This window comes from Gallus gallus, chromosome 4, assembly GCF_016699485.2.
Source record: "Gallus gallus isolate bGalGal1 chromosome 4, bGalGal1.mat.broiler.GRCg7b, whole genome shotgun sequence".
Classification (NCBI taxonomy): Eukaryota; Metazoa; Chordata; class Aves; order Galliformes; family Phasianidae; genus Gallus; species Gallus gallus.
Genome location: NC_052535.1, coordinates 85,496,343 through 85,518,971, shown reverse-complemented (window position 1 = coordinate 85,518,971; position 22,629 = coordinate 85,496,343). Strand labels below are relative to the sequence as shown.

The window sequence follows — 22,629 nt, the reverse complement described above, 5'->3', positions numbered from 1 at the left end:
AATTTTCCTGCTTTGGTCACAGTGCTGCTATAAGGCAGAAGCAGCTCAATGCAGCACCTCATGAGACAGCTTCAGCCACCCACAAGGCACGCCCATAGCTTCAGCTCCTGACCCACGTTCCTCCACGAGACAGTGAAACCAGGCACTCCCCAGAGCTCCCGATCCCATTGCAAAGGCAGAGTGGATTCTATTTAGACTGAGAAGACTAAACTGACAACAGAAGAAGCCTACCCAAGCAGAGTAAGTACCTCAATGACAAATGGAGTGAGGCCGATCAGTCCATTGTTCACACTTGCTGGAAGTGATGTCAAGACACAGATTCTTGAAATGTAATTTACTCAATGAAATATATTTCCTATTTATTTTGCCAAAACAAAACAAAATAAACAAACAAAACCCAGCTGATTTACTTCAATCTGACACCAGAAACCCAATTCTAGATGGTTTCACACTGGCTTTCCTTACTCACAAAACTGCATTCAGGCCCAATCAAATGAGCCCAGGGATAACCACACAGTTTGGGCCCATTTCCTCACAAAACAGCACTTCCATCAGACAGCGGTGCCTGCTTTCGGGCACCCAGGAACAGGGGGCACATTTGCAAAAGAGGAATACAACAACACATCACAAACAACAGCAGAGCCAGGAAATAACAACAGAAGACACAAACAACACCAGCCCAGGGAAACTGTCGTTACTGTATGTGCAACGCTGCAGGAAGCCCAGCACTTACAAACAAGTGAGTGAGTGGTCACCTGGAGGCAGCAGCAAGAGCCCTCACTGTTGCAGCATATAAGGGTTATTTTTGGCAGGGCGGAAGTCCCTGTGGTTGTAGAACAAAAGGACAAGAATTTAAACTCAAGACAAATAAGCCTGCATGAGTCTGGGACATGGGGCTGCAGGGATGGCTACCACAGCACAGACCTCCTGCCTTGCACACAGCGGTTTCAGCACAGAGAGTATAAACAAGAAACGTGGAGAACAGCTGAGCTGAAGCACTCAGCTGCATCTCAGCAATGCATGGACCCTGAGATGACAAGTGCACATGGATCAATCTGAAAACAGTTGAAAAATATGCTAAAATAAAACCTCCTGCATAAAACACAACTTGCAGCCCATCTCAATGACACGAGACTTGCTAATATGGACATGATGAGAGTGCCCAAAATGACTGTGAGACTGTAGTTTGAAGCACTCAGCTGCATCTCAGCAATGCATGGACCTGAGATGAGAAGTGCACATGGATCAATCTGAAAATAGAAGAGAAGAAAACATACTAAAATAAATCTTCCTGCCTCAAACACAACTTGCAGCCCATGTCAATGGCATGAGACTTGCTAATGTGGACATGATGAGAGTGCCCGAAATGGCTGTGAGACTGTAGTTTGTGGCAGCTGATTTGATTTCAAGGATGAACATTGTCAGTCTGAATCTCAACTGAAGACACCGCAGCAAAATCGAGGAGGCAGCATTAAAAACAATACTATCGCAATAAATGAGCCCATGTTCAGGATCACAAATGAAGTGCTGCAGAAATCATTCTTTTATGAACAACACCTCTTCACAGAAGAGGGTCCAGATGACATCACATCCTCTCCTATAAGTTACACTGCCTCCTAAGTTCAGTGAGAAAGAATAGCTGTGCTCCGCTGCACCGCCCTGACGAGGATGGTGGCCGGGTCTCCTGCACTGCTCCTCCTGCTCAGCCTGGGGCTCTGTGAGTATGCAAGTGGGCTTATTGGGAACCTGTGCCGGGAGGAAGGAGGACAATGGGTGAAGGCATTCCCCTTGCACCACAGCCAAGAAACTGGGCAAAAGAAACCAAGGGGAAGGAAAGGGAATACCAAAAGGACAGAATTGAGGCTGCTCAGGGACCGTGCAGGGAAGCAGGAATGGAAGGACTGCAGCACTATACGCAACAGGAACAGAGCCTGTTCAGACAGGTGTTGCTGGAGAGGATGGGGAAGGGGAGAGAGGGGGCATGAGGCAGCTGTTAGGGGGGAATCACATGGCAAAGAAGCTGGGAAATGGCAGCAGCCCCGAGAAGGCAGCTGAAGGGCTGCTTTCTGAGCATCCATCTCGAGAGCCCGGCGACCTCAATGCTGAGTCCCCAGGGACTCCAGCACAGCACCCAAGCGTGCTGGACGCCGAGGCCCTCCCTCCGCATTCACCCTCACAGCCCGGCTGTCTGCAACGCATTGCACCAGTGGGGAAGAGCCCTGCCCAAAGACCTTGGGAGCTCTTCCTGAGCAGCACCTGATGACACGTGGCCAACTTCTGCCCACAGGCTTCACCGGTGCCCAAGGACAGGGGAACACGATGGCAGTCAGTTTCCTCAACAGGAGTATGAAGCACCCAAAGGAAGGGCAGCGGCTTGGGCTCGAGTGTCATACATACAAAACCTCCTGGGGAGTCTCCTGGATCCGCCTGGACAAGGATGGCAACCTTCACTTCATTGTCTACATTTCCAAGTTTTCCTCAACCACTTTCCCAGGGAACAAGGGAGCATCTTCACAATTTGAGGTGTCAAAACAAGGCAGCTCCTATCGGCTGACAGTGAAGAACTTCAGGGCACAGGACCAGGGGATCTATTTCTGCATTGCCAACATCAACCAGGTGCTGCACTTCAGCTCTGGACAACGTGCTTTCTTCCCAGGTCAGCAACAGCTTCTCCCACCTCGCTCACACCCAGCACCCCTGCCCGTGCCTTTTCAATCCGGCCCATCGCCCACACTCCCCATGGCCCTGCTCTGCTCATGGTACCGGCCCTGCCCAAACACACAGGTTGCCCAGCAGCACCTCCCCATCCCATCAGCACCTCTCAGAGATGAGAGATACAAAGTATGCAGCCACCACCTCCTTTTCCTCACCTCACATTATTCTCGAATCTCCTGACAACCTCCAAATGCTTGCAGCATCTCAAAAATAAAATCACTTTCCATGTGGTAGTTGGTCTGTGGAAAGAAAAAGTTCCCACGTTGCCCAAAACATTGTTTCTAGTAGGAAAGATCTCCAAGTGTGCTGCCAAAGAATTAGGAACCCTAAGCCTTCTATTTCCATGGTTGGGCAGTGTTTCGCTGCATCATTTTTCAAAATGAGACCTACAAATTCCCCCTGTGTTGCCTGTGTCCTGGGAGGGGTGTGAGAAAGTGGTTTTATTTTACTTTGCTGTATTCATCCATTTCTCCTTCCAGTCACAACAACAACAGCAGCACCCACCACACTCAGAGCAGTCACACTCACTGCCACCACCCAGAGCAGCCAGGTCACCATGAAGGACATCTCCCAGCACAGCCCGGATCCAGGTAACCCAGCTGTGGGGAAGCAGGGGCTCTGCCAGCAGTGCTGCTTTCATCAGAAGTGGCAATCTTAATGTCTGTGCTGACTACAGCTCATTCAGAACACAGGGAGTGGTCTGCTGCTGGGCCTTTCCTCTTTCCTCTCTCCCCTTTCTTCCTGAAGGAAGAAGCAAGGAGAACATGCCCAATTTCTGCTGTAAATTAGTCATGTGGGTTAACCTGGCTTGTGCCTGCCTCCTGCTCCTCACTGCCATAACCATCACCACCACGCACTGCCAAAGTAAGTCCCCTGTGAAAGTAAGTGCCAGGGAAGATTCATTAGCTGCATTAATTTCTGCAGCAAGCAGCACTAATGCTGAAGCAGAGATTGTTGCAAAACATCCACATTTTCTGCTCAATTTCTGGCTCAGCATCATAATTCAATGAAAGCAATGAACAGTAGTGACAGAGAAGCAAAATGGGGAGGAGTGTCATGGAGGGAGATTCATCCTGAAGAGTTCCATGCCAGCTTACAGCAAACAACAGTGCCTTTAACAGGCTCTGCCTTAAGGCAGAACTCAGTATTCTCCTTTATTCTCATCAAACCTCCATTTCAAATGCAAGATTGAGATTTAAGAGTAAATTCAGAAATCGTCACTGTTACTTTGGATTCCTCCTTGCTAAACAGATCAGACGTTCCCATGCTAACAGCAGGAAGCATCAGCAGTGCTGTAATGGACACAGCCACGCGTCACACACGCTCACCACAAGCCCATCCCTTGCAGGACCAAGCTCACCGTAAGCAAGCAGTGCTGCGTCGCTGCTCAGCAGAAGGCACACAGGCGTCCTCCTCAAGCACCGCACGGAGCCCATCAGCAACACACACAGCTGCCCTGATGCTGCGCGGGCATTTGGCTGCTCCTCCTGTGCTGCCCACCAGCACTGCACACCTCCCGCGGCCTGACGTGCTCCTGCCCCACACTGCTGGGACACACCCAGACCACGGGGGACAGCGCTGACCCGAAGAAGCCGGGCAGCTCCGTGCCGCTGTGGAAAAGTGCTGTGTGCTGTGCTGGACAGCTGAGCCTTCCACGAGATGACCAATAAACCCCTCATATACAAAACTCAGTTCTAATGCCTCAATTTCTCAATACCAAAGTCTTCCAGACAAGCAGGGTGTAACTTCTTTTTCTTTCATTGTGTAGCTCAGCTTAATTTATTATTGACAAAGGCGTCAGAGAGACTTACAATGTAACATGCTATCCCACTAATGTTATAAAAACAAAATTCCACAATGAAGTTTCACACCAAATGATGTTGGAAGCAGTGAGGATCTGCCTCGGGTCCGTGGTAGAAACTCGCCTCTTGCTTGTGCAACGGAAATGTCCTCAGCAGGCATAGACAAAATTCAACCACGCTGCTGATCTAAATTGCCTCCACAGGTGAAGGTTTCAAATTAGAGCTGTTCTTGGTGGTCCTCCTTCTGTCTGAAGCCTTTCAGAATAAAATAATTGCCACTGGGACAGTATTACTTGTTCTTAGATGTTACTAGGACTAGAAGAATTGGCCTCAGGCTGTGCCAGGGAAGATTCAGTTTGGATGGCAGAAAATATTTCTTCCCCGAGAGAGAGGACAGGTGTAGGAATAGGCTGCCCAGGGAGGCAGTGGACTCACTGAAACTGGAGGTGTTCCAGAAAGGCTTAGATGTTGCACTGAGGGGCATGGATTAGTGGGAATATTAGCAATAGTGGAATGGTTGTATTGGATGATCTTTGAGGTCTTTTCCAACCTTGGCGATTCTTAGGACTCTACAGAAAGAAAATACTGTTCTGTACTGAGATACATAAACACAGGATCAAGGCAAGGAAGATCTCTGTCCCAGTTGATTTGTTACTTAGGAGACCAGAGATGGAGGCTCAAGAGCAGAGTGGTTTCATCCAACCACACACAGATGTGTCCATCAGAGCTAAACTTGCCTGGGTCCCTCTCTGGTCAATGAAGCATGTCCCTCCTGGGAAGGGATGCACCACAGTGCATCTCTCTCCACTGACAACAACCTTTCATCATTCCTTAAATACATGTATTCATTAACAGTTTCTCCAAGGCAGCAGAAAGGAGTGATACCCCTTAATGCACCCCCTATTACACAGCGTAGTCACCATCATCCTGCATGGCATGACAGGCAAAATCAGAAGATGAAGGGGCTGGGGGTATCATTTTTGTAGTGATGACCCACAACCCAACTCAGCAAATAACAATCTGAATATGAAAAGCAGTCTTCTGAACAGTGACTCAGGGCTCCGGTTCTGAGGACATCACACCAGGTGGTGGCCTTGTGTGGAAACCAACTCCATTCATGAGCCACGAGGACCAAGAGGAAGGGCAACCCTGTGTTTAGGAGGGGAACTTCAGGGTACCTGTTAGGTAGCTGGGAATGACCCATACTAGAATCTCACTGTCACAGGGAGAAAAGAGGGAAGAAAGCTGTCCATTGTGAGACAGGCTATAGCCCTTCCTGGGTTATCCAGTATTCCTCCTGTAGAAGTCCTCCCAACACATGAGATGCTGTTGGTAGGCAACCATGCTCCATGGCAGGGTGAGAATCCAATCCCCAGAAACATTCAAGCACCCTCTTTTGCCAACAGCTTCCCTTCCAGCCCCATCATTCTGAACCACAGAAATCAGGAATTTTCCCACTCTGGTCACAGTCCTGGTGTAAGGCAGAAGCAGATCACTTCAACACCTCACAAAATGTGGGACAACGTCAGCCATCCACAAGGCATGCACACCAGCTCAGCTCCTGATCCCGTTGCAAAGGCAGCAGTGGGAGTGCCTGGCTTGTTAACATCCAGAGGATGTTGCTGCAAAGGCAAGAGAACAACACCTCACACCTTATCAAAATATAGCAGGAAAGACAGGAAATCCCCAAAAAAGAAGCAGCAAATAACACCAGCCTAGTGGAACTGCTGTGACTGTATGCACAAAGCTGCAGGAAAACAAAATTCTTAGCAATGTGAGAGGTCACTTACAGACAGTGGGCAGGACTCAGAGTGTTAAAGCAGGTAAGGTGTTTCTTCTTGTTTTTTGACATGGCAGAAGACCCTGTGGTTGGAGAAGAAAACCACAAGGGTATAAATAACAATTAAAACTTAGCATACTACTGGGACACGGGGCTGTCTTGGTGGGTATCACACCACAGAGCTCCTGCCTTGCACACAGCAGCTTCTGCAGAGAAACTTCAAAGAAGAGATGCAGAGAAGAGCTGAGCTGCAGAACTCAGCTACATGTCAGCAATGCATGGACTCAGACATAAGAGGCAGATGGACAGATGCTGTCCATTCCCAGGTCTTCTTTAAACTTTACATTGAATAAAATAAAATACAGTGAAATACAATCTCTCCTAAGCAATACAACATGTTGTGCATGCACATGGCCCCAGTCCTGTCCTTGTTTTCTGCAGATCTGCATGTGAAGTGGGTGGGAAACATCAGTCTGAACTGATTCACCCAATTTCAAGGAGCACTGTCAGTCTGTATCTCAGCTGAAGATACTGCAGCAAAATCCACGAGGCATCATTAAAAACAACACTATCACAAAAAACAAGCCCAAGTTCTGCATCACAAATGAAGTGCAGCAGAGATCATTTCTCACTGTTTCACCTCAGAGGCTGAACACGGACTCTTCACAGAAGAGGGTCCAGATGATATCACATCCTCTCCTATAAGTTATGCTGCCTCCAAAGTTCAGTGAGAAAGTTAAGTGAGGACAATGGCCGGGTCTCCTGCACTGCTCCTCCTGCTCAGCCTGGGGCTCTGTGAGTATGGAAGTGGGAAGGAAGGAATTCAGGGCTGCTCAGTGAGTGTGCAGGGAAGCGGGAGTGGTGGGACTGCAGCGTGATACGCAGCAGGAACAGAGCTTGTTCAGACAGGTGTTGCCAGAGGAGATGAGGCAGGGGAGAGAGGAGGCATGAGGCAGTTGTTAGGAGGGAATCACCTGGCAAAGAAGCTAGGAAATGGCCGCAGACCCGAGAAGGCAGCTGGAGGGCTGCTCTGTAGGGCAGTACCAATCTGAAGACCCGAACGCTCTCAACGCTGAGTCTTTACTAACAATAAACCATGATGCCCTGTTTTTAAGGGCAGGAAGAACCTCTACACCTGAGAGTTCATCTCTCTTTCCCAACTCTCTCAGTTGCACTAACAGTGATGCTGATGGTTGCTGCTCCGCAAGTGAGGACACAGCATTATAAGTGGATGTCTGACATCACAGTTTGACCATGGCTGACCTTAGTTGCCCCATTCTAGAAGGTTTCACACCAGCTGTCCTTACACACCAAAATGATTGAAGTCCAATCAAATGAGCCCAGGGATAACCACACAGTTTGGGCCCATTTCCTCACAAAACAACACTTCCATCAGACAGCGGTGCCTGCTTTCGGGCACCCAGGATCAGGGGGCACATTTGCAAAAGAGGAATGCAACAACACATCACAAACAACAGCAGAGCCAGGAAATAACAACAGAAGACACAAACAACACCAGCCCAGGGAAACTGTCGTTACTGTATGTGCAAAGCTGCAGGAAGCCCAGCACTTACCAACTGGTGAGCAGTCACCTGGAGGCAGCAGCAACGGCCCTCACTGTTGCGGCATTTAAGGGTTATTTTTAGCAGGGCGGAAGTCCCTGTGGTTGTAGAACAAAAGGACAAGAATTTAAATTCAAGAAAAATAAGTCTGCATGAGTCTGGGACATGCGGCTGCAGGGATGGCTACCACAGCACAGACCTCCTGCCTTGCATACAGCGGTTTCTGCACAGAGAGTATAAAGAAGAAACGTGGAGAACAGCAGAGCTGAAGCACTCAGCTGCATCTCAGCAATGCATGGACCCTGAGATGACAAGCGCACATGGATCAATCTGAAAATAGAATAGCAGAATATGCTAAAATAAAGCCTCCTGCATAAAACACAACTTGCAGCCCATCTCAATGGCACGGGAATTATCCTTGTTTTCTGCAAATGTGGACATGATGAGAGCACCCGAAATGGCTGCGAGACTGCAGTTTGTGGTAGCTGATTTGATTTCAGGCAGGACCACTGTCAGTCTGAACCTCAGCTGAAGACAACGGAGCAAAATCGATGAGGCACCACAACAAACAACGCTATTACAGTAATGAGTCCAAGTTCGGGATCACAAATGAAGTGCTGCAGAAATCATTCTTTTTGGAACAACGCCTCTTCACAGAAGAGGGTCCAGATGACATCACATCCTCTCCTATAAGTTACGCTGCCTCCAAAGTTCAGTGACAAAGATCACCCACGCTCTGTTGCACAACCCCAAGGACGATGTCCGGGTCTCCCGCACTGCTCCTCCTGCTCAGCCTGGGGCTCTGTGAGTATGGAAGTGGGAAGGAAGGAATTCAAGGCTGCTCAGGGACTGTGCAGGGAAGTGGGAGCGGTGGGACTGCAGTACGATACGCAGCAGGAACAGAGCCTGTTCAGACAATGTTACAGGAGGGAACGGGGAAGGGGAGAGGGGGCGGCGTGAGGCAGTTGTCAGGGGGGAATCACCTGGCAGAGAAGCTGGGAAGTGGCCACAGCCCCGAGAAGGCAGCTGAAGGGCTGCTCTGAAGGGCAGCATCCACCTCAAGAGCCCAGCGCTCTCAACGCTGAGTCCCCAGGGACTCCAGCAAAGCACCCAAGCGTGCTGGACACCAAGGCTCTCCCTCCGCATTCACACTCACAGCCTGGCTGCCTGCCTGCCATGCAAGCACACTGCAGTGGTGGGGAAGAGCCCTGCCCAAAGGCCCCGGGAGCTCTTCCCGAGCCGCACCTAAGGGGACATGGCTGAATTCTGCCCACAGGCTGCACTGGCACCCAGGGACACAGGGATGCAGTGGTGGTCAGGTTTCCCAACAGGAGCATCATACAGCCCCAGAAGGGACAGAGGCTGGAGCTGAACTGCATGAGAAACAATGACTCCTGGAAAGTATCCTGGATCCGCCTGGACAAGAGTGGGAACATTCACTTCATTCTTTCCAGTTACAGAAAGAACACCACCACATTTAATGGGGGTGAGAGAACATCTCCGCACTTTCAGGCATCATGGAGAGTCAGCACCTCTACGCTGGTTGTGAAATCCTTCAGGGCAGAAGATGAGGGGATCTATTTCTGCACTGTCAGCATTAACCAGGTGCTCCACATCAGCTCAGGACAACCCGCCTTCTTCCCAGGTCAGCAACAGCTTCACCCACCTCGCTTACACCCAGCACCCCTGCCCGTGCCCTCTCAATTCGGCCCATAGCCCACACTCCTCATGGCCCTGCTTCTTTGCCCAAGCTGTCTCATCATACAGGCACTACTCCTCCGCATAGAGCCTCCCTGCTCACCCCCTCTGCCTGTGGTACCGGCCCTGCCCAAACACACAGGTGGCCGCGCAGTCCCACGGAACCTCTTCATCGCATCAGTGCCTCTCAGGGATGACAGTTACAAAGTCCACAACCACCACCTCCTTTTCTTCACCTCACATTAATCCTGAATCCCCTGACAGCCTCTGTATGTTTACAGCAGCTCAAAAAGTAACTCACACCTGAGGTGGAGGTTGGACTGTGGAAAGAAAAGGTTCCCAAGTCTGTCAAGACAATGTTCCTAATAAGAAAGATCTCGGTACGTGCTGCCAGTGATTTAGGATCCCTAGGCCTTCTATTTCCATGCTTGGCAGTGTTTCACTGTATCACTTTTCAAAATTGGACCAGCAAAATCCCCCTGTGTTGCCTGTATCCTGGCAGGGGTGGCAGAAGATGGACTGAATATATATTGCTGTATTCATCCATTTCTCCTTCCAGGCACAACAACAGCAGCACCCAGCACCCTCACTGCCACCAACCAGAGCAGCCAGGTCACCACAAAGGACATCGCCTGTCACAGCCCGGACGCAGGTAACCCAGCTGTGGGGAGGCCGCGGCTCTGCCAGCAGTGCTGCTTTGCTCTCATGAGCCTAAATTAAGGCCTGGGCTGACTGATGTGGGGAGGCAGTAAGATTTCTAATCTTTAACAGAGAGCAGCCCATGAGTGGATGAAAGTCACTCCATTTTGGGCTGGGCTGCCCAGGAAAGCAGTAGAGTAACCATACACAAAGATATTTGACTTCTCTGAGCGTGGCAATAAAGAACGTGGGATATTAATGGGACTCAGAAGGGCAGGCTGATGCTTGGCTGAGGAGATCGTGAAGGTCTTTTCCAAAATCAATGATTTCACAATTGCATTATCCAAGCTACCTTTCAACCTACCAGGGGTGACCCAAAACTCACAAGCATGCACAATGATGGATCACATCCAAAAAAAAAAGGGACTGCATTTTGAGCTAACACTGCTTTAAGCCTTAGCAGGGAATACAAGAAATCTTGTGGCTACCTGTCCTCCCTCAGCTCACCAGAAACATGCTCACAGCAGCAGCCCACAGCTGAGAATGTCACCAGCAGACATCTCTGGTACCCATCTCTCTGTGCCCTATGGAAGCCGTCTCCTTATCTACACCTACCGCCATCCTTGCTCAGAGCCACACGGCTCCCTTTCCTGCTGGACCTCTTGATGGCTCTACCACAACTGGATGACACCACAGCCGAGAGCCGGGCCTCACTTTTTCCCCTCTCTCCTTTCTTCCTGCAGGAACAAGCAACAAGAACATGCTGAACTCCTCCTGTGAAGTTTTTCTCTGGGTTCAAGTGGCTGGCACCTGCCTCCTGCTCCTCACTGCCATAACCATCATCATCACACACCGCCAAAGGAAGACCCACCCTGACACCATGCAGAGGTTCCTGGAGACTCACACTACAGAGCACAAAACCATTCCGCCAGGGCAATGGGCTCTCTCCCTATTGCCCTCACACAGCCATTGTGTATCCAGGACACAGGGAATGCTGAAGGACTGCTCTTAAAACTCTTTCCCATATTTTCCTCATTTCTAGGTTAGATTGAGAAATATTTATTGCATTCTGCACTCTCAGGCAATATCTGAAAACACAGAAACTTCATTCCATTAGACTACTTTGCCTCTATAATCCTGATATCCATAAATCAGGGTTGGAAGATGCAGAACCCAAAACACTGAGGAATAACTCAAGAGAAACTTGCTCCAGTATAGGTCTTCAAAATCCACATGCTAACACTCTCAGCAGCAGATTGAGCTACAGCCAAACTACCTCCTTAATTACACATACTCAGAGGCTGCTATGCTGCAAGCTTTGAGGCTACACTTCTGGGAAGGCAACAGGTTTGGGCACAATTTCAGGTCTGAAATCTTTAATTTGATCAGAGAAAGTAGCCAGGGCAAAGGTATGTTTGAGCGCCAGCATTTCTCTTTTCCCCCCTCCTGTTGAAACTAAGGTTGTGACTGGAGATGAAATTCTGAAACTTTCACTCAGCTCTCAGTTCTTCTTTACCAAAGAGATCAAATGTTCTAAATGCACAAAGCAGACGGATAATCAAAACCAACCATGTCTCACACTCCGTTGTCACTTGCAGGACCAAGCTCACCGTAAGCAAGCAGTGCTGCAACGCTGCTCAGCAGAAGGCACACAGGCATCCGCCACAAGCACCGCACTGATACCATCAGTAACACACACAGCTGCCCTGATGGAGAGTGGGCATTTGGCTGATCCTTCTCTGCCCATTCAGCAATCACACCCAAAACTCAGCTCTCAGACCCCAACCCACATCTCACTTCTGAAGTCTTCCAGATTATACGCTCCTAATTCTTAACGTTCTCAGTGTGTCCTTTGCTTTCATTCATAGTTTTCATTGGGGCGGGGGTATTAAACAAGCAACAACCAACACCAATATTGTTTAAAAAAAAAAAAAAAGAAATCCACTCCCAGCTATACTGACATATATTTGTCTGTCTGACCAGCATCCGTAGCGGGAAATCTCTCCCAGCTTTTCCAACGGAAATCAACTCAGCAAGCACCGAGATCATTCATCTCAACCTCACGTCCTCCTGAGCCCATTCCAAAACCTGTCAGACACCCTCTTCCCCACATGATTTGGTCTATGCTCTCCACAGCCATATCTCATTCATTCATTGTTTGACGGAAATAAATTAAATACAAACCAACTTCACCGCAGCCGAGGTGATAATTGACAATAAGCCTCGATGCCTCTGTTTTTAAGGGCAGGAAGAACTTCTACACCTGAGAGCTCATCTCTCTTTCCCAACTCTCTCAGTTGCACTAACAGTGATGCTGATGATTGCCGCTCTGTAAGTGAGGACTCAGCTGGACTTTGTATAAGTGCATCTGAAGCATCACAGTTTAACCATGGCTGACCTTAGTTGCCCCATTCCAGAAGGTTTCACACCAGCTGTCCTTACTCACCAAAATGCATTCAGGCCCAATCAAATGAGCCCAGGGATAACCACACAGTTTGGGCCCATTTCCTCACAAAACAGCACTTCCATCAGACAGCGGTGCCTGCTTTCGGGCACCCAGGATCAGGGGGCACGTTTGCAAAAGAGGAATGCAACAACACATCACAAACAACAGCAGAGCCAGCAAATAACAACAGAAGACACAAACAACACCAGCCCACGGAAACTGTCGTTACTGTATGTGCAAAGCTGCAGGAAGACCAGCACTTACCAACGGGTGAGTGAGTGGTCACCTGGAGGCAGCAGCAACAGCCTTCACTGTTGCAGCATTTAAGGGTTATTTTTGGCAGGGCGGAAGTCCCTGTGGTTGTAGAACAAAAGGACAAGAATTTAAACTCAAGAAAAATAAGTCTGCATGAGTCTGGGACATGGGGCTGCAGGGATGGCTACCACAGCACAGACCTCCTGCCCTGCACACAGCCGTTTCTGCACAGAGAGTAGGAAGAAACGTGGAGAACAACTGAGCTGAGGGACTCAGCTGCATCTCAGCAATGCATGGACCCTGAGATGAGAAGCGCACATGGATCAATCTGAAAATAGAATAGCAGAATATGCTAAAATAAAACCTCCTGCATAAAACACAACTTGCAGCCCATCTCAATGGCACGGGAATTATCCTTGTTTTCTGCAAATGTGGACATGATGAGAGCACCCGAAATGGCTGCGAGACTGCAGTTTGTGGTGGCTGATTTGATTTCAGGCAGGACCACTGTCAGAACCTCAGCTGAAGACAACGGAGCAAAATCGATGAGGCACCACTACAAACAATGCTATTACAGTTAATGAGTCCAAGTTCGGGATCACAAATGAAGTGCCACAGAAATCATTCTTTTATGAACAACGCCTCTTCACAGAAGAGGGTCCTGATGACATCACATCCTCTCCTATAAGTTACGCTGCCTCCAAAGTTCAGTGAAAAAGATCAGCCGCGCTCCGCTGCACTGCCCCGAGGATGGTGGCCGGGTCTCCTTGCACTGCTCCTCCTGCTCAGCCTGGGGCTCTGTGAGTATGGAAGTGGGAAGGATGGAATTCAGGGCTGCTCAGTGACTGCGCAGGGAAGCGGGAGTGGTGGGACTGCAGCGTGATATGCAACAGGAACAGAGCCTGTTCAGACAGGTGTTGCTGGAGGGAATGGGGAAGGGGAGAGGGGGGCATGAGGCAGTGGTTAGGGGGGAATCACCTGGCAGAGAAGCTGGGAAATAGCAACAGCCTCAGAAGACGGCAGCTGAAGGGCTGCTCTGAAGGGCAGCATCCATCTCAAGAGCCCGGCGCTCTCAACACTAAGTTCCCAGGGACTCCAGCAAAGCACCCAAGCGTGCTGGACACCAAGGCTCTCCCTCCGCATTCTCCCTCACAGCCCGCCTGCCTGCCTGCCATGCACCACACACTGCAGCGGTGGGGAAGAGCCCTGCTCATAGGCCCTGGGAGCTCTTCCCGAGCAGCACCTGAGGGGACATGGCTGAATTCTGCCCACAGGCTGCACCGGTGCCCAGGGACAGAGGGATGCAGTGGTGGTCAGGTTTCTCAACAGGAGCATCATACAGCCCCAGAAGGGACAGAGGCTGGAGCTGGACTGCATGAGAAACAATGACTCCTGGAAAGTATCCTGGATCCGCCTGGACAAGAGTGGGAATGTTCACTTCATTCTCTCCAGTTACGAGATGAACACCACCACATTTAATGGGGGTGAGAGAACATCTCCGCACTTTGAGGCATCATGGAGAGTCAGCACCTCTACGCTGGTTGTGAAATCCTTCAGGGCAGAAGATGAGGGGATCTACTTCTGTGTCAACTACATCACCCCCGTGCTGCACTTCAGCACTGGACAACGTGCTTTCTTCCCAGGTCAGCAACAGCTTCTCCCACCTCGCTTACACCCAGCACCCCTGCCCGTGCCTTCTCCATCCAGCCCATCGCCCACACTCCCCATGGCCCTGCTTCTTTTCCCAAGCCATCTCATCACACAGGCACTGCTCCTCCTCATAGAGGCTCCCTGCTCACCCGCTTCATTTGTGGTACCGACACTGCCCAAACACAATGGCCCTACAAAGTCCCCCCATGTCCTGCAACGGTCTGAACAAAAGCTTATCTGTTTTAACTCTATGTATCCGCACACTTCTTCCTAGCAGTCGCATCAAGAGCTTCACCCACCACACTCACTGCCTACAATCAGAGCAGCCAGGTTACCAAGAAGGACATCTCCCAGCACAGTTCAGGCCCAGGTAACCCAGCTGCAGGGGGGGCAGGGGCTCTGCCAGCAGTGCTGCTTTGCTCTCATGAGCCTAAATTAAGGACTGATCTCACTGACGTGGGAAGAATTGGTTCTCAAGAGCCACCATCCACCAATTGAAGGCCAACTAGGGGATCAGGCCCGGTCAGCATGAGTTCATGAATGGTAAATCCTGTTTGACAAATCTGGCTTCATTCTGTGCCAAGGGAATCCTCTTAGTAGATGAAGGTAAGGCTGTCAATGTGCTCTATAAGTAGACTTCTTTCAAGCTTTTGACACTGTCCCCTACAACATCCTCGAGCAGAAACTGGCTGCCCACACTTTGGAATGGACATATGCTCTGCTGGGTGAAGCACTGGCTGGATGTTCAGGCCTAAAGAGTTGTGATCAATGGAGTTAAATCCAGTTGGCATCCAGATGTGAGAGGTGTCCCCCAGAGCTCAGTACTCAGGCCAATCCTATTCAACATCTTTAGTAACGATCTTGATTAGGGGATTGAGATCACCCTCAGTAAGTTTGCAGATGACACTAGGTTGAGAAGGAGCGATGATCTGCCAGAGGGGAGAAGCCTACTACACAGGGACCTGGATAGACGGGCCAAGGTAAACTGTATGTGTCTCAATAGGATCATGTGTTGGGTCCTGCGTTTTGGTCACAACCACCCCAGGCAACCCTACAGGCTTGGGGAAGAGTGGCTGGAAAGTTGCCTGATGGAAAGGGTCCTTTGTGTGCTGATGGACAGTTGGCTGAATATGAGCCACCAGTGTGCCCAGGTATCCTGGCTTGTATCAGGAATGGTGTGGAGAGCAGGACTAGGGAAGAAATCCTGCCCCTGTACTCAGCACTGGTGAGGCTGCACCTCGAGAACAGTGGTCAGTTTGGGGCACCTCAGTACAGAAAGGACATTGAGGTGCTGGACCAGGGCCAAAGAAGAGCAACAAAGCTTGTGAAGGGCTTGAAGAATATGCCCTACAAGGAGCGACTGAAGGAACCAGGGCTGTTTAGTCTGGGGAAGAGGAGGCTGGGGAGAGACCTTACAGCTCTCTTCAAATACCTGAAAGGTGATTGCAGTGAGAGCGGGGCTGTTCTGTTCTCACTGGTGACAGGACCAGGAGAATAGAACTCAAGTTGTGCCAAGGGAGGTTTTGATTGGATATCGGGAAAAGCTTTACAGAAAGGGTTCTTAAGCACTGGAACAGGCTCCCCGGGGAGGTGGCTGAGACACCATCCCTGGATGTGTTTAAAAACAGTTTGGACAGGGAGCTCAGGGACATGACTTAGCAGAGGGTTGTTGCGTTGGGGTAGTTTGGTCAGGTTGTGGTTGTGATGATCTTGTAGGTCTTTTTCAACCTGAGCAAGTCTATGATTCAATGACTCTATGATCCCACAATTCCATCATTCAACTTATCTTTCATCCCACATGGGGGGACCTAAAGTCACAAGCATGCCAAATTATGTGCCACACTGAAGCAAAGGATTGTATTTGAGATAACACTGGCTTTTAGCCTCAGAAGGGAATATGAGAAATCATCTGGCTACATGTCCTCACTCAGCTCCAGAGCACAATGCCAACAGCAGCAGCCCACAGCTGGGGATGTCACCAGCAGACATCCTTGGTCTCCATCTCTCTCTCTGAGCCCTATGGAAGACCACTCCTCACCTACAACTACCACCAGCCTCACTCAGGGCCTCACGGATCCCTTTGCTGCAGGACCTCCCCATGGCTCTACCCACAACTGGACGTATCCCCAAGCAGGAGGTGAGCATTTTGACTTTCCTCTCTTTCCTTTCTTTCCTGCAGGAGCAAGCCATGAGAACATGCTGCATTTCTGCTCTGATATAGTCATGTGGACTAACCTGGCCTGTGCCTGCCTTCTGCTCCTCACTGCCATAACCATCACCATCACGCACTGCCAAAGTAAGTTGCACCCCTGACACCATGCAGAGGTTCCTAGAGCCTCACACTACAGAGCACAAACCATTCCGCCAGGGCAATGGGCTCTCTCCCTATTGCCCTCATGCAGCCATTGCGTATCCAGGACACAGGGAATGCTGAAGGGACTGCTCTTAAAACTCTTTCCCATATTTTCCTCATTTCTAGGTTAGACTTGAGAAATATTTATTGCATTCTGCACTCTCAGGCAATAACTGAAAACACAGAAACTTCATTCCATTAGACTACTTTGCCTCTATAATCCTGATATCCATAAATCAGGGTTGGAAGATGCAGAACCCAAAACACTGAGGAATAACTCAAGAGAAACTTGCTCCAGTATAGGTCTTCAAAATCCACATGCTAACACTCTCAGCAGCAGATTGAGCTACAGCCAAACTACCTCCTTAATTACACATACTCAGAGGCTGCTATGCTGAAAGCAGTGAGGCTACACTTCTGGGAAGGCAACAGGTTTGGGCACAATTTCAGGTCTGAAATCTTTAATTTGATCAGAGAAAGTAGCCAGGGCAAAGGTATGTTTGAGCGCCAGCATTTCTCTTTTCCCCCCTCCTGCTGAACCTATAGGTTGCGACTGGAGACAAATCTGAAACTTTCACTCAGCTCTCAGTTCTTCCTTACCAAAGAGATCAAATGTTCTAAATGCACAAAGCAGACGGATGATCAAAACCAACCATGTCTCACACTCCATTGTCACTTGCAGGACCAAGGCTCACCGTAAGCAAGCAGTGCTGCGTCGCTGCTCAGCAGAAGGCACACAGGCATCCGCCACAAGCACCGCACTGATCCCATCATCAATACACACAGCTGCCCTGATGCAGAGTGGGCATTTGTGCTGATCCTTCTCCGCCTACCCATCCATCACACCCAAACTCAGCTCTCAGACCCCAAGCTACCTCTCACTTCTGAAGTCTTCCAGATTAAACGCTTCTAATTCTTAATGCTCACAGTGTGTTCTTTGGCTTCACGCACAGTTTCATAGGGGCTGAGGGATCTGAACAAGCTACAACCAACATCACTCATGTTTCAAATCAAAGAAATCTACTCCCAGCTATACTGACCATATGTTTGTCTGTCTGACCATGGGATCCACAGTGCGGAAATCTCTCCCAGCTTTTCCAAATGAAATCAACACAGCAAGCACCGAGATCATTCATCTCAAAATCATATCCCCCTGAGCCCATTCCAAAACCTATCAGACTCCCCTTTTCCCCACATGATTTTGTCTATGCTCTCCACAGCCATATCTCATTCATTCATTGTTTGACACTTATTAACTAAATACAGTCCAATTTCACCACAGCCTCTACAGATATTAAAACTGTGATGCCTCTGCTTTTCAGGGCAGGAAGAATGTCCATACCTGAAAGCTCACCTCTCTTTCCCAGCTCTCCTCACTTGCACTGAATTGCTGATGGTGGCTGCTCAGCAGGTGAGGACATTGTATAAATGGATCTGAAACATCACAATTTAACCATGGCTGACCTTACTGCACGCAGAACAACTGCTTAGGTGGGGAGCTCACCAGCAATGCCCATAGCTTCAGCTCAGGAATTTTCCTGCTTGGTCACAGTGCTGCTATAAGGCAGAAGCAGCTCAATGCAGCACCTCATGAGACAGCTTCAGCCACCCACAAGGCACGCCCATAGCTTCAGTTCCTGACCCACGTTCCTCCACGAGACAGTGAAACCAGGCACTCCCCAGAGCTCCCGATCCCATTGCAAAGGCAGCGTGGATTCTATTAGACCTGAGAAGACTAAACTGACAACAGAAGAAGCCTACCCAAGCAGAGTAAGTACCTCAATGACAAATGGAGTGAGTGCCGATCAGTCCATTGTTCACACTTGCTGGAAGTGATGTCAAGACACAGATTCTTGAAATGTAATTTACTCAATGAAATATATTTCCTATTTATTTTGCCAAAACAAAACAAATAAACAAACAAAACCCAGCTGATTTACTTCAATCTGACACCAGAAACCCAATTTCTAGATGGTTTCACACTGGCTTTCCTACTCACAAAACTGCATTCAGGCCCAATCAAATGAGCCCAGGATAACCACACAGTTTGGGCCCAGTTCCTCACAAAACAGCACTTCCATCAGACAGTGGTGCCTGCTTTCTGGCACCCAGGACCAGGGGGCACATTTGCAAAAGAGGAATACAACAACACATCACAAACAACAGCAGAGCCAGGAAATAACAACAGAAGACACAAACAACACCAGCCCAGGGAAACTGTCGTTACTGTATGTGCAAAGCTGCAGGAAGGCCCAGCACTTACAAACAAGTGAGGATGTGGTCACCTGGAGGCAGCAGCAAGAGCCCTCACTGTTGCAGCATATAAGGGTTATTTTTGGCAGGTCGGAAGTCCCTGTGGTTGTAGAACAAAAGGACAAGAATTTAAACTAACCAAATAAGCCTGCATGAGTCTGGGACATGGGGCTGCAGGGATGGCTACCACAGCACAGACCTCCTGGCCTTGCACACAGCGGTTTCAGCACAGAGAGTATAACAAGAAACGTGGAGAAACACGCTGAGCTGAAGCACTCAGCTGCATCTCAGCAATGCATGGACCTGAGATGAGAAGTGCACAGGATCAATCTGAAAATAGAAGAGAAGGAAAACATACTAAAATAAATCTTTCTGCCTCAAACACAACTTGCAAGCCCATGTCAATGGCATGAGACTGCTAAGGTGGACATGATGAGAGTGCCCGAAATGGCTGTGAGACTGTAGTTTGTGGCAGCTGATTTGATTTCAAGGATGAACATTGTCAGTTCTGAATCTCAACTGAAGACACCGCAGCAAATCGATGAGGCAGCATTAAAAACAATACTATCGCAATAAATGAGCCCATGTTCAGGATCACAAATGAAGTGCCACAGAAATCATTCTTTTATGAACAACACCTCTTCACAGAAGAGGGTCCTGATGACATCACATCCTCTCCTATAAGTTACACTGCCTCCAAACTTCAGTGAGAAAGAATAGCTTTGCTCCGCTGCACCGCCCTGACGAGGATGGTGGCCGGGTCTCCTGCACTGCTCCTCCTGCTCAGCCTAGGGCTCTGTGAGTATGCAAGTGGGCTTATTGGGAACCTGTGCCGGGAGGAAGGAGGACAATGGGTGATAGGCATTCCCCTTGCACCACAGCCAAGAAACTGGGCAAAAGAACCAAGGGGAAGGAAAGGGAATACCAAAAGGACAGAATTGAGGCTGCTCAGGGGACCGTGCAGGGAAGCAGGAATGGAAGGACTGCAGCACTATACGCAGCAGGAACAGAGCCTGTTAGACAGCTGTTGCTGGAGAGGATGGGGAAGGGGAGAGAGGGGGCATGAGGCAGCTGTTAGGGGGGAATCACATGGCAAAGAAGCTGGGAAATGGCAGCAGCCCCGAGAAGGAGCTGAAGGGCTGCTTTCTGAGCATCCATCTCGAGAGCCCGGCGACTCAATGCTGAGTCCCCAGGGACTCCAGCACAGCACCCAAGCGTGCTGGACGCCGAGGACCTCCCTCCGCATTCACCCTCACAGCCCGGCTGTCTGCAACGCATTGCACCAGTGGGGAAGAGCCTGCCCCAAAGACCTGGGAGCTCTTCCTGAGCAGCACCTGATGGACACGTGGCCAACTTCTGCCCACAGGCTTCACCGGTGCCCAAGGACAGGGAACACGATGGGCAGTCAGTTTCCTCAACAGGAGTATGAAGCACCCAAGGATAAGGGCAGCGGCTCTGGGCTCGAGTGTCCATACATACAAACCTCCTGTGGAGTCTCCTGGATCCGCCTGGACAAGGATGGCAACCTTCACTTCATTGTCTACATTTCCAAGTTTTCCTCAACCACTTTCCCAGGGAACAAGGGAGCATCTCCAATTTGATGGTGTCAAACAAGGCAGCTCCTATCGGCTGACAGTGAAGAACTCATGGCACAGGACCAGGGGATCATTTCTGCATTTGCCAACATCAACCAGGGCTGCATTCAGCTCTGGACAACGTGCTTTCTTCCCAGGTCAGCAAACAGCTTTCTCCCACCTCGCTCACACCCAGCACCCCTGCCCGTGCCTTTTCAATCCGGCCCATCGCCCCACACTCCCCATGGCCCTGCTCTGCTCATGGTACCGGCCACTGCCCAAAACACACAGGTTGCCCAGCAGCACCTCTCCATCCCATCAGCACCTCTGAGGGATGAGAGTTACAAAGACTGCAGCCACCACCTCCTTTTCTCACCTCACATCATTCTCGAATCTCCTGACAACCTCCAAATGCTTGCAGCATCTCAAAAATAAAATCACTTTCCATGTGGTAGTTGGTCTGTGGAAGAAAAAGTTCCCACGTTGCCCAAAACTTGTTCCTAGTAGGAAAAGATCTCCAAGTGTGCTGCCAAAGAATTAGGAACCCTAAGCCTTCTATTTCCATGGTGGTTGGGCAGTGTTTCGCTGCATCATTTTTCAAATGAGACCTACAAATTCCACCTGTGTTGCCTGTGTCCTGGGAGGGGGTGAGAAAGAAATTGGTTTATTACTTTGCTGTATTCATCCATTTCTCCTTCCAGTCACAACAACAACAGCAGCACCCACCACACTCAGAGCAGTCACACTCACTGCCACCACCCAGAGCAGCCAGGTCACCATGAAGGACATCTCCCAGCACAGCCCGGATCAGGTAACCCAGCTGTGGGGAAGCAGGGGCTCTGCAGGCAGTGCTGCTTTCATCAGAAGTGGCAATGTTAATGTCTGTGCTGACTACAGCTCATCAGAACACAGGGAGTGGTCTGCTGCTGGGCCTTTCCTCTTTCCTCTCTCCCCTTTCTTCCTGAAGAAGAAGCAAGGAGAACATGCCCAATTTCTGCTGAAATTAGTCATGTGGGTTAACCGGGCTTGTGCCTGCCTCTGCTCCTCACTGCCATAACCATCACCACCATGCACTGCCAAAGTAAGTCCCCTGTGAAAGAAGTACCAGGGAGAGATTCATTAGCTGCATTAATTCTGCAGCAAGCAGCACTAATGCTGAAGCAGAGATTGTTGCAAAACATCCACATTTCTGCTCAATTTCTGGCTCAGCATCATAATTCAATGAAAGCAATGAACAGTATGTGACAGAGAAGCAAAAGGGGAGGAGTGTCATGGAGGGAGATTCATCCTGAGATGTTCCATGCCAGCTTACAGCAAACAACAGTGCCTTTTAACAGACTCTGCTTAAGGCAGAAACGCGGTATTCTTCTTCATTGTGACAAAACTCCATTTCAAATGCATGATTGTGATTTAAGAGTAAATTCAGAAACCTTCATTATATACTCTGGACTCTCCTCCTTGCTAAACAGATCAGACGTCCCATGCTAACAGCAGGAAGCATCAGCAGTGCTGAAATAAACACAGTCCACACGTCACACACGCTCACCACAAGCCCATCCCTTGCAGGACCAAGCTCACCGTAAGCCAAGCAGTGCTGCGTCGCTGCTCAGCAGAAGGCACACAGACGTCTCCTCAAGCACCGCCGGAGCCCATCAGCAACACACACAGCTGCCCTGATGCAGCGCAGGCATTTGGCTGCTACTGCTCTGCTGCCACCAGCACTGCACACTCCCGCGGCCTCCTGACACTGCTCCTGCCCCACACTGCTGGGACACCCCCAGACCGCGGGGGACAGCGCTGACCCTAAGAAGCCGGGCACTCAGTGCCGCTGTGGAACAAGTGTCTGTGCGCTGTGCGGACAGCGAGCCTTCCAGGAGATGACCAATAAACAATCATATCAAA

General features: G+C 49.8%; 3 protein-coding genes across 6 annotated transcripts; all 3 read left to right on the top strand.

Moving 5' to 3' along the window:
- Positions 1–1,627: 1,627 nt before the first annotated feature.
- LOC124416945 (T-cell surface glycoprotein CD8 alpha chain-like) lies at positions 1,628–12,035 on the top strand. Of its 4 annotated transcripts, none has more exons than XM_046941263.1 (5): positions 1,628–1,717; positions 2,288–2,656; positions 3,195–3,305; positions 3,463–3,579; positions 11,795–12,035. In XM_046941263.1, exons 1-5 carry the CDS (start codon positions 1,669–1,671, stop codon positions 11,809–11,811), a joined length of 663 nt encoding a protein of 220 aa, XP_046797219.1. In that variant the 5' UTR covers positions 1,628–1,668; the 3' UTR covers positions 11,812–12,035. The 4 variants fall into 4 exon arrangements, with proteins under 4 accessions (XP_046797219.1, XP_025005900.2, XP_046797220.1 ...); XM_025150132.3 differs by lacking the exon at positions 11,795–12,035 and adding an exon at positions 4,064–4,406; XM_046941264.1 differs by lacking the exon at positions 11,795–12,035 and adding an exon at positions 3,710–4,406.
- LOC112532337 (T-cell surface glycoprotein CD8 alpha chain-like) lies at positions 8,841–12,035 on the top strand. Its single transcript, XM_025150134.2, has 3 exons — positions 8,841–9,504; positions 10,117–10,209; positions 10,940–12,035. The coding sequence occupies exons 1-3, from the start codon at positions 9,237–9,239 to the stop codon at positions 11,206–11,208; spliced, it is 630 nt and encodes a 209-aa protein (XP_025005902.2). The 5' UTR covers positions 8,841–9,236; the 3' UTR covers positions 11,209–12,035.
- Positions 12,036–13,352: 1,317 nt separating this feature from the next.
- On the top strand, positions 13,353–22,356 carry LOC107056302. Its single transcript, XM_040700483.1, has 6 exons — positions 13,353–13,395; positions 13,587–13,697; positions 14,172–14,766; positions 14,835–14,917; positions 16,727–16,843; positions 22,294–22,356. The coding sequence occupies exons 1-6, from the start codon at positions 13,353–13,355 to the stop codon at positions 22,308–22,310; spliced, it is 966 nt and encodes a 321-aa protein (XP_040556417.1). The 3' UTR covers positions 22,311–22,356.
- The last annotated feature ends 273 nt before the right edge of the window (positions 22,357–22,629 follow it).

Excerpts from the sequence above, each read along its gene's own strand:
- LOC112532337 (XM_025150134.2), top strand. The coding sequence starts at position 9,237 with ATGAGAAACAATGACTCCTGGAAAGTATCCTGGATCCGCCTGGACAAG. Across the intron at positions 9,505-10,116 it reads ACAACCCGCCTTCTTCCCAG|GCACAACAACAGCAGCACCC; the intron begins GTCAGCAACAGC and ends TTCTCCTTCCAG. Across the intron at positions 10,210-10,939 it reads CTGTCACAGCCCGGACGCAG|GAACAAGCAACAAGAACATG; the intron begins GTAACCCAGCTG and ends TTCTTCCTGCAG.
- LOC107056302 (XM_040700483.1), top strand. The coding sequence starts at position 13,353 with ATGGCTGCGAGACTGCAGTTTGTGGTGGCTGATTTGATTTCAG. Across the intron at positions 13,396-13,586 it reads GGTGGCTGATTTGATTTCAG|TTACGCTGCCTCCAAAGTTC; the intron begins GCAGGACCACTG and ends CTCTCCTATAAG. Across the intron at positions 13,698-14,171 it reads CCTGCTCAGCCTGGGGCTCT|GCTGCACCGGTGCCCAGGGA; the intron begins GTGAGTATGGAA and ends TTCTGCCCACAG.
- LOC124416945 (XM_046941263.1), top strand. The coding sequence starts at position 1,669 with ATGGTGGCCGGGTCTCCTGCACTGCTCCTCCTGCTCAGCCTGGGGCTC. Across the intron at positions 2,657-3,194 it reads ACAACGTGCTTTCTTCCCAG|TCACAACAACAACAGCAGCA; the intron begins GTCAGCAACAGC and ends TTCTCCTTCCAG. Across the intron at positions 3,306-3,462 it reads CCAGCACAGCCCGGATCCAG|GAAGAAGCAAGGAGAACATG; the intron begins GTAACCCAGCTG and ends TTCTTCCTGAAG.